General features: G+C 47.3%; 1 protein-coding gene across 2 annotated transcripts in view; it reads left to right on the plus strand.

Moving 5' to 3' along the window:
• ANXA13 (annexin A13) overlaps nucleotides 1-7657 on the plus strand; it is a 50312-nt gene extending 42655 nt beyond the window's left edge. Inside the window, exons 10-12 of one of the 2 annotated variants that reach the window (XM_037502008.2) lie at nucleotides 564-639; nucleotides 3617-3729; nucleotides 6709-7657. In XM_037502008.2, the coding sequence (XP_037357905.1) occupies nucleotides 564-639; nucleotides 3617-3729; nucleotides 6709-6828 (309 nt within the window). In that variant the 3' untranslated portion in view covers nucleotides 6829-7657. The remainder of the gene's footprint in view (nucleotides 1-563; nucleotides 640-3616; nucleotides 3730-6708) is intronic. The other variant, XM_037502014.2, reaches the window with a different exon arrangement.
• Nucleotides 7658-11170: the final 3513 nt, after the last annotated feature.

Consider the following 11170-nt stretch of genomic DNA (forward strand, 5'->3'; position numbering starts at 1 on the left):
CCTCACTCCACCTGGGAATTTAGGCCAAGTCCTTACCGTGAACTTCACAGCTTCTACTTATTTCTCCCCAAATTTTGGCAACTAAGTCTTCAGTCCCAGGACAAGGTGGGGGAGGGAGGTGTGGGTGAGGTGATTATAACCACAGCCTCCTAGACAATTGGAGATGGAAGGAATTTAAATACACACACACATAGAGTAGAAACTAAAGTGCTATATAAACACAAAGAATTATTGTTATAGTTACACCAAGAATTATTCTCATCCTTTGTTCTTCCACTCCCTGATTTTACAGATGGGGAAACTGAGGCTGAGGGAAATGTCCTAGCCCATACCAGGTGGAATCCATTAGAATCTTTCTAGACTAACTTCCCAGAGCCCACACTTGAATGGGGGAGGCAACCCTGCCTCCTTCAGCCCTGCAAGTTCCAAGACAAGTATAGGGATTTCCTCCAAGTCACACCAAACAAAGCTGAAATAGTTTAGGGCTTTTGCTGAGGCATGACCCCAAGTACACCCAGGCCAAAAGCAAGACCTGGGATGATGGCTGCATTTTGTCTCTCCAGCTCACGGGCAAAGACATTGAAGAGGTCATTGAAGATGAAACCTCAGGAGATCTGCAGAAAACCTATCTGACTCTCGGTAAGGCAGACTAAGGGGACCCCTCTCTTAGGTGGGGTGGGGCTGCTTGGTGCCAGACTCAGAGAGGGAGGTGTGTGTGCAGGAAGGTTTTAGGGACTAGAGCAACACATCCTGGCAGGAGGGGCAAGGGAGAGGGTGAATGTGACATAGTTGCAACAAGGCTATGTCCATCTCCCAGGGAGCCCTGAAGCCCAGATGTCCAGGGCAGAGGTAAGAGGCCAGGTCATGGCACCCCACATCCAGCAGCCAGCGGAGCATCTGCAGTCTTGGGCAAGGCAACTCCCTTCTTGGAGGGCCATTCCTGTGGGGCTCAGCTGTGAGCAACTAGCAGACACTTGGTCCTGAAGGGGGCTTTGGGGGAATGTATCCATGACAGTTCCACTAGGATCATCCGTCCCCATGATCATCTGTCAACAGCCTGGGACCATAGTCCAGGATCAGAGGGCAGACATGGGGTTCGCACGTCGCACACTAAGGGTCCCTGGTTTCAGATCTATAAGTTATTGCACACGCCTGGTGGCTTAGAGTTTCCTTATCCTTGGTTCCCTTCAATGTTTGGAATGAATGAAGTCTCTTAAGAAGGAGGAGACAGACCAGCTCTGGACTGCGCCAAGCAAGCATCAGGACCTTCCTGCCAGGTGTTGCCCAGAGGCAGGAAATAGCAGGAGATGGGCACGGGCTGTGTCTGGCAGGTTCCCTTTTCCTTTCCGCCAAGCCTGGAATGAAGGCATTGTCCATTGTCCACACTCCTGTGCGGAGCAGGCCAGGGCACCGTCCCAAATGGCAGAAGAAATGGAGAGACGGATCCCCTGAAGAAGAGAAAGAACTGAAAAGCAGTCCTGGAAGTTCAAGAATGTGCTCTGGCTGCCAGACTGTTTTGTTTTGTTTGTATGTTTTTTTTCTCTTGTTTGGACCAGTGACAGCAATTGATGTTTTTTCGATCTATCCTCATTTTGCATTCAAGTTAGCAGGATTTCTCTGGTGACACACTGAGGTCGAACCACCCTTAGTGTCTCTCCTGACCTGTGCTGGACACACAAGGACAACTGTCCTCAGGGCTTAAAGGGAGAGACTCTTCAATATAAGACGAGATCTACTTATGGGTCAGCCTCAGGGGCCCTCAGTGCTCTCTGTCTGCGGTGCAGAGAATCTAGAAAATTAATATTACTCTTTATTAATGGTAATAATGGCAATAAAACATGATTTGAGTATTAATGGTAATAAAACCACTCAATTATCTGGCACTAGCTCAGCACCTGACTAGGCCGGCGGGGCCAGGTATGCGGACAGGAAGTCAGTAAGTGCAGGGCCTGCTCCGAAGCTTCGAGTCCTTGGCAGGTGACACAAATCAGCAGATTGGGCCACAGGGATGACCGAGACAGAAACAGCCAGAGCAGGGGAGTTCAGAGGGAGGAAAAGCCCAATCCCAGGAGACAGAGACCATGAAATGCAGGAGTTGGGTGCACCCCAGAGGGAGTGGGATAAATGGCCGTGAGAAGAAACCATGCAGAGCGGAAAACACTGTCATGACTACGTCCAGGACAGTCCGGCCAGCTGCCCCTCACTCATAGGAAGCCAGCTTACAGAGAACGTGGACAAGGGGCTGTGGGGCCCACGGATTCCCCCTCTGCTAGCTCCTGGAGCAGCACTTCTCAAAGTGGGCTCCGCGGACCCCCAGGAGTGAGAGACAGAGCGCAGGGGCTGCTGCCTGTCCTCCCCGGAGTGGGGTTCTTACCCCACGCGCTCCCAGCGTCCCCGGCCCACTGGTCAGGGTCCCGCGGCTGCTGAGCAGAGACGCAGCACATCACACACAGACTGTGCACCGTAGAAAAGTCAACGATTTGCTCCTCAAAACCTCAGGCAAAACGAATGTCAGGGAAGAAGCCCCTCCATGGGTGTGCCACAGCCGCCTCAACGTCTGTTAGAACCGCCCAGGAAAGGACCTGTGGCCTTGCGATGCCACTCACAGCACGTCTCGGGGTTACAGTGAGTCTCCACAAGCCGCCCCTTCGATGAACAGGTCCCCCTCCCACTGCCACCCATTCAGCAGCTTTTGAGATATTCTTGGACTAAAGAGGTCTGGGTCTGGACATTTCTTCGCCACTGAAACTCTGGTGGTGCCAGGTACCCTGCAAAGGAAGGAGACAGACCCCCCCAATCTAGACTCTGCTCCCCTAATCCTGTTCCTCTCCCCTCTTCCTGAGCATCAGTGTCCCAGAGAAATGTCAACAACCTAAAGAGTTGTTGGTTTATTCCCCAAAGAGTTAGTCACAATGACCCCTAGGAGCCTGGAGGGGGAAGGGTGACTTACCCCCAGTGGTAGAGATACACCCCATTGCTTGGTTGGTAAGCCAAAGTCACGCTTCATTATTTGGTGGTTTAGACTAAAGCTAGGAGCAGCTAGCAGCTAATGGGAAGGGGATCTGGAGGCAGGAGCATGTCAGCAAGCCCACCACCCAGCCAACCATGAAGACCCGGGGGAAGCCGGGAAAGAGGCAGAGATGAAACTCTCCTCCAAAGCCAGCAAGGCTAGACCAAGGGAAGGAGGCGGTCTAGCAGGGAAAGCAGGCCCCGTGTGACTGAGCCAACCCCCGCGATGACAAAACTTTGTCACAGCCAGGTCTCCAGCCCATCTGATTCGGGCCCAAGCTCAGTGGGGCGTCCCAGATTCGCTGGGCTGTTCCTGCGGGTGAGAATGTGAATTTGCTGGGAAGCCTGCACAGGGCAAGGTCTCAGCCTTCCTGCACCTACCAGGGGGCCTTCAGGGAATAGAAAAGGTTGAGGAGCCCAGATGCCTGCCTCAGAGGGGTCTTCCAGATCCCATTAGGTAACAAGAGGAAGTCCTCAAGCTGCCTGCCAGCTGAGTTGGCTCCCAGAGCAGGCAGGTCACACTCTGGCCTGTGCGTCCCTTTGGTGGTCTCCGTGCCACTGGGCACAGTGTGACTACCTCCCGTCTCTCTTCCCTCCTCCCTCCCAGTGAGGTGTGCCCAGGACCGCGAGGGCTATTTTGCTGACCGTCTGTACAAGTCCATGAAAGGTGTGGGGACCGATGAGGAGACACTAATCCACATCATTGTGACCCGCATGGAGGTAAGACGCCCTCGACTCCATGGGGGGCTGCCTCTTCTCCTTCTGCCCCCACTGATGTCATCAACACAGAGCTTCCATCCAGGGCCTGTTTACGGAAAGCACAGTGGAGACAGCCTTGGCCTTTCAGACTCTGTGGAAGACGTTGTGTGTGCTGTACTTCAATCTGTTTCTTTTTATAAAAATACAGTCGTGAGCGTGAGCGTTGCTTCTATTTTTGTCACTGGCGGCTCCGGAGAGCTCAGAGGGGGCCCCGTGGAGCCACTCTGCACGGCACAGCCATGCTCCGGCTCCGTTTGCAGGAGCACAAAACAGAGACCGTGAAAGGTTAGCAACAGATGAGGTCACCCAGCACCAGAGAGGGTGCGCAGACGATTTCCTGCTTCCGGGGCGAAGCATTTAACCGGCCCTCTCAGGTGCACACTTGTGCGCAAGAAACACATCAGTGTAAGACAATGTTTCTTAACCTTTTTAAATGATCCATCACCTCCGTGAGAATTCTTTTCAGATTCCACTTTTTTCTAGTCACGATCCACTTGCAAGAACTTTCATAGAGTAGATAGTATATATACCACAGTATATATTCTATGTAATTACAGTATACACTCTATACTCCATGATAGTTCATGTAACATATTACATTATACAATATCTATGATATAATATATAAACAGTATATCTGCTTATGGTCTGTATTTGTACAGATACTTTCACATGCCAAGATTAAATTCTTTCCACCCTCTAAGAGCCAATTTTTGCCCTCTCGGGAACCGTACCACCCCCTCTTTGAGAAGGCAGGAGTCTAAGAAAGGGACAGGGAGATGAGTAGCCAAAATCTTGGGCGCCGCTGTCAAGATTCACAGCAAATACTTCTGAATATAGGCCCACAGATAGAAGGAATTACAAAAGAACGGAGAAATGGCATTTCATCGGCAGCAGGAGAAGCAGGAGCAGTCTTTGGGGACTGAAGTGGAACCGAGCACTTGAAAACCACAGACCTCGCCCCTCAAAAAATTGTTTAATGAAGGGGGAAAGATACCAACCCAAATGCTGGACCACAACCTTTTGACAAATAACACTTAACATCTGACACTGTTTTTAAATATAACTTAGCAACGAGACCATTCTTTCATTTTTATTTTTATTCCTGGAATTTCTCCTCCCTCGCTCCCTCCTTTTTCTCCTCCTCCATGATTCACATTTTTCTTTCTCTTTTAATGTCCAGTTCTCTCCCTCTTTCTCTTCCTAGTGTCCCTGTTCCTGTCCGACAGTTCTCTCCACCCTCTTCTCCATTGCTCCAAATCACTCTTTCCTTAAGTCTCCAGGTCTCTGCCTTCTTTGTCTCTTAGCAACTCAACTTCCAGCCCAAGTCTTGGGCAGATCTGGAGGGACCCAAAGGAGCAAGTTGGTAACGCGACAGGGCAACGATTCTAAAATGCCCTCAGAGGCTTCGATTCTAAAATGCCCCCAGAGGCTTCTGTGTTCATGCCAACATACGCCATGGAGTGCTCATTCCCAGATGCTCCAGCCCATCTAAGCATTGCCCACATTTCCCGGGACATCTCCACTCGAGGACCACTTTCTCAGGATGCTCCAGGCCTAGTCAGATTAGTTGACTGGCCCCCTTAACCCCCAAAGTCACATGGTTATAGATCAGTGCCCCGATGTACTCCACCCCATCCCTGCATTGACTTCCCCACCACCCTCCTGTCCCCCCACCCCCCACAGCCAAGCAGCCTACAACCCAGGGGGCCAGGACACACACCCCCTGCGCCTGCCCTCGGGTCTCTCCTGCTCAGCATCCACTTGGAAAACTTCCTCCCTCTCCCACCTTCTCTTGCTCTTATCTTTCTCCTACTCAGCTCTCTAACTGGATGAAGAGAAAAAGAACCAGAAACCTGGGTGATAGTTTGTGGGTCTAGAATGCAAAATAGAGTGTAAGTCAAAAAACAAGAAATAAAACGAAGACAATACCAAAAATACCTTCCTGGTTAAAGAGAACTCTGTGCTTCCTTTATGATACTCATTACGTTCTACCTGGAGATTTATCCCTTCTGGCACAAAGGCCTGTTATCTGTTTATCATCTGAGTCCTCGCCCCACATGCCACTCCTAGGTTTTTCAAGTTTTTAACAAGTTATATTCAAACCAAATCTTCAGAACAATAATGATGTGAATTTTGTTGACTGGCCCTCATGTCTTTGCTGTCTGGGGTACAAGAGGAGAAAAAGGCTTCATTTCATATCTCTGGTTAAAGAGACAGGTTTTGTTTTTTTGGTTTTTTTAAGATTTATTTATTTATTTGTACAAGCACTGGGCACAGTCAGAAGCGCAGGAGGGTGAGAGAATTCACCAGAGCCAGAGCGGGGGGCAGAAGAGGCAGAGTGATGAAATACACCGCTGAGGGGAGCAGCGGGAGGCAGGAGAGGTCTGAGCGCCATGTGGGACCCTCGCCGGCGGCCGGGAATCGAACCGGCGCTGCAGAGGTTGTGGGCAGCTTCGCAGCCCAGCACTTAACGCAGCCCAGTGCTCAACCGCTGCGCCACCAGGGGAGGCCCAAAGAGACAGTTTTCTTAATCCAATACCTATGTCAGCCAGCCATGGTCTACAGGCCATCCTGGGCCCGCCACCTGTTTTTGTACAGCCCTACTCCCTAGGAATGACTTATTTTAAAACAATTTAAACACTCAAAAGAAAATATTTTCTAACCATAAAAATCATATGAAATTCGAGTGTTAGTGTCCATAAATAAACGTATCCTGGAATGTCTATATACACACCTACACAGACAACACCGCAGTCTTTGGGGAGCGGAACGCTGCTTTCTTTTTCTCTTGCATACAATAGAAATAGCCCCTACTAAGGGTTGTTGGAGGTGTAAATGAGCAAGCGAGAATTATGTGCTTAGAACAGTACCCGCTGCATTTATGGTAAATATGCTGTAAACATCCTTGTCCCATTGCTGTGGTCATCTCTCCTACAGGTGGACCTTCAGAGGATAAAAGAAAAGTTCCAAGAGAAGTATCAGAAGTCTCTCGCTGACACGGTTCGCTCGGACACATCTGGGGACTTCCAGAAACTGCTGGTGGCCCTCTTGCGCTGAATGAGGCCAGAGCCGTGGAACACAGAGCTCCTTCCAAACCAGATTGGCAAAGGCAACTCCAGCACAAAAACCCCCAAGAGTCCTAGTTCATTTTCTTGGCAGCCTGAATAATGCAGCAAGGCTAAGCTGTTTAAGTTAAGAGCATCAGCCTCTAGAAGCTTGGGCACCAGCTTAGCAAGTGTCTGGGCAGCTTAAACTTTCCTTAATGTGGTAATGGGTTGCTTTCTAAGCACACGTGAAATCAGCAGCTGATGAAGAAACTGCGTTTATAAGACATTTAGAAGAATATGTTTTGCACACGATTGTGTATGTTCTGGGTAAAGAGTGAATGGTTAAGGAACAGGGAAGACAAAATTAACCAATTAATGAATTTTCCTTCAGTGTGTTCAATTTCAAAGCCTCATTAATTAAAGTTGTGGATTATGGCTCCCTCAGCTGCTTTTCCAAAGACTGGTTTGATTCGTCTTGGCTCTTGTCCTGGAAATAGATAACTGATCACATTCAGACATATACTGGAAATGCAAACAGTTACATTTACTAGTAATCACCAAGGGTAGTAATGGAAGTGGACAGATGGAAACAATGGATTTGCCTGTGTAAAATGTCACTAAAGGTAAAATTCATGAACTGCTACCTGGTGTAATGGTTATTCTTGCATTTGACCCACTGGAGTCTTCTTCAACTACAATTAGGCTGAGCACAGTGCCAATAGGATCAAGGTCAAGAGAATTGGTTCCAATAGGTTCTCTGTTCCAGGATGTTTGTTTTATCACCATGTGCGGCTGGACGTAGCAGGGTCTGTGAATAGGATAGGACAACTTGGTCCAATAAATATAGTCATCATTCATTGGGTGATTACTTGTTCCTGGCATTACAAAGTAACATATATTCATATTTAATCCTCCCAAGGCCTTATGAATTAATACCATTCCCTGTTATCAGTGGAAGATGCTGAGAGTAACAGTTCTTTTCCAGGTCAGTAATGTTGACAGGTGCTTCCAATAGGCAACAGGAGGCAAGCTGTGCATTAAGTAGGGCATGCATGCACTATCTGTGAGTTGGAAGGACAGATCTGTCCTGGGGGAACTGGGGAACATTTCACAGAGAGACATTCATGGTGTGTTTCACAGAATGCATGGAAGTTCTTCAGAGAAACAAAGAAAGCAAGGGTTAAGACGCAACCTATGAAGCTATCTGCAGGCACTGCAGCACGAGTTCAATGCCCAGCCAGCCAGGGAGCAACCCACATGGCACAGCAGCCCCCTCCTGGCATGCCCGCTGCTCCCCTCAGCAGTGTACTTCAGTCCATCTGCCTGTTCTGTTCCCCACTCTGTCTCTGGTGAATCCTCTCACCCCCCACACCTCTGGCCTGTGCCCAGCTCTTGTATGCATAAATAAATAAATCTTAAAAAAAAAAAAAAGCGCACAGCAGGGGTTTGGAAGCCCGAGGCAACAGGATGTACTCCATTGTCCTGGGAAAAGATGTGGTGAAAGGAAGGAGAGGGTTTGGGAGGTGATAAAGCTGCTGAAGTTTGAATCACCTTAGCAGTGGCCTTGCCTGTCAAGCATGGACCTGCTCCTTTGGACAATGGTGGCCGCAGGAGATAGTTGAGTAACTGAGAACTAGGATGGGATCTTTATGTGTCTAATCAACATAGAGCAAATGGCCCAAACCCTCTGCATAAGGACACATATCATTCTGTGTCTTCTTAGAGGCTAAAAAATGGTGACAGTCAAATCAAGAAATATGTCAACAATCAAGTCATTATTGTCCTGATGAACTTTGACACAAAAAGGTGTTTTTCTAGAATGAAGTTTAGTGACAAAGCATACTCCTGTTTACTTACATGCTGCTGAAGTTGGTCTTTTCATATAAAGACAGACACAAGAAACAGTTTTTGGGATCTGAGCTCATAGCAAGGACAGAAAACAAGGACCAAAAAGAGAGCTATTAAAAACAACCATTGTTTGAGACAGCACAGAGACCAGCCAGGACAGCCAGGAAGATAGGAAAGAACAGGGGTGGTCTCGGAACCCCTGGACGACCAAAACACTGGATGAGGTATGAGGGGCCAGAGCGAGGGGTAGTCAGCACCACCCTCTGTAACTGTACAGCTATGCTTTGTTTCCTCGTTCTGTATCTACTTGTTTAAAGAAAGTCACTGTGCACTGACCTTCTTTTAAGGGGGAAGGGGTGATGGCCCATCTGCTGAAATGGTGGGGGGATGTCTACATAAATTATCTGAGATTCTCTGTACAGAGATTTTCTGTTCTCCCCCATTAATTTATTTATTCCCCAATTTGTTGTAACAGTATAGACTTAAGGATATTTATTTTGTACTTTGGGTTATAATCTAATACGACACTCTTCGTCTGTTGCTTGAGTTCCTCTAGCTCTGTCTATTGAGAGTTTAGTTGGCTCCTGTGTCCTTTAGACATATTCCCTCACTTTGTTTTTTGAGTAATTTTTTAAATTTCTGTCACACTCTGAGTTGTTCCAGGCTGATCTTGAATATTCCCTTTCCTGGCCCTAGAATCTGCCATTTCTCCAAGGAACCCTAGTTCCTTGTATGAGGGAATGGTGTTGGAAACCAAGATCCTGGCACTGGTGTACTCATTGCTACTGGGGTGTCATTGCTTCTAACCCACCCAGAGTTAGGGAATATTAACCTATTGTACGCATGCATGTAGATCGCGGATATAGGCAGATGTAAAAGTAGTTATAAATTATGTAGACATGGATGTAGATCCATCTGCATCTATATTAAACATGACTTCTTATACTGTCTCAACTTTCACCCAGTACTACATGGTTTAGGCCAAAAGGGGGGCCTTGGCATCTTGAAAACAGCACAAGAAGACAAGAAAATGTGGGGGGTGAGGGAGGGGAGAGGGGGCAATTTCTGAAGTTAAGAGCCACAAGAAGACCTAAGTAAACCATGTGGTGTCCTGCTGTGCCCTCATTGTCCTTTCCACATGGTGGAGTTTGTGTCCAAGGACTGGAGAGAAAGGGCCAGGTACGCCCACGGCCAGCTACCCCAGGAATCATCTCAGGCTTTGAGAGACTGCTCCAAAGCTTCTTTGCAACTCAACCAGAAATACTGATGGCTTCTGTTGCCAAGGTAACCGACTCCCAGTGAGCTTAACATGTGTTCCAACATCAGTACCATTCAAGGGGGCAGGAAGGCAGAATCTTCAGCATCAGACTCAAGAGCCAGTAGGGGTTTTATCTCACTTTCTTGCTGTTGGTGATTTTTGGTCCCTATTAGTCCCTAGTTGGTGTCACTTCAGGATCATGCTGAACAAGGATAGCTTGGGTCAAAAGAGGCTGGAAGCTTTTTTAAGACTCCTAGCTAGAGTAAAAAAAAAAAAAAAAAAAAAAAAACACACACAACACACAGAGCAATAACAAAAACAGCACTGGTTTTGAATTGTTCCTCACTGTGCATAACGTGGACCAGCAGAATATGACTCATAAACCAAAATGGACACACTAATTGGCTGAACTCTGAACCCAACCCAGTTATTCATCTTGTTTTTACTGCACTGAAAACAAAATCAAAATTGTTGTTTTTAAAATCCTACTGAACCCGTTCAAATTAGAACCAGTCTTTAGAAAAGGTTAAGCCAGAAGGAAAAAAATCAGAGAAGCAAAATCATTTTTGCACAAGTGTTTTCATTCATGTCTGGGGTCTGCTATATACACATATGCCCTGTACGTGTATTTTGATCAGTAGGAGCTCTTTGAACTGCCTCCCACTTCGGGCTCTTGCCAGGTTAGCCAGCCTGTCCTACTCTCTCTGCAGAATCCACAGGGGCTTTTCCTTGATCTTCTGGTGTGGGAGACTGGTAGGTGAGTGGGTATGATGCCCTCACTCTTCTGATGGATCACATGCTTGGCATGAGTGGGTTGTATTTGCTCCCAAATCTGCTTATACCTATCATATTCATTACTGCAATTACATCATTTAAGTAAATATTAAATAAACCGATCAACCATGAGCACACAAAGACTTCATGTTTCCAGGAAAGCTAAATAAAATGCTCTGGAAAGACTAGAGAAAGGTGTATTGCATTTAAAAAAAAAATTTTTAAAGAATAAACAACATCAAATGCCCATCAGAGGTTTATTCTCAAAGAAAAAATTCTCAGTAAATCCACGTCCTTTTGAAGGCTTTATATGAAACATAAAATTAAGTTATGTATGTTTTATTGCAATGACGTCTGCTTTGGCTTAGCTACAAATGGCCGATTGCTCTCAACTGTGTCAGATAGGAGGGTTTCTGTGTACACCCAACTTTTCTTTCTTCTGAAACACTGACGTGTCTACAACGATTGCACA

This window comes from Talpa occidentalis, unplaced genomic scaffold, assembly GCF_014898055.3.
Source record: "Talpa occidentalis isolate TD23 unplaced genomic scaffold, MPIMG_talOcc4v2.1, whole genome shotgun sequence".
In the NCBI taxonomy this organism is placed as follows: Eukaryota; Metazoa; Chordata; class Mammalia; order Eulipotyphla; family Talpidae; genus Talpa; species Talpa occidentalis.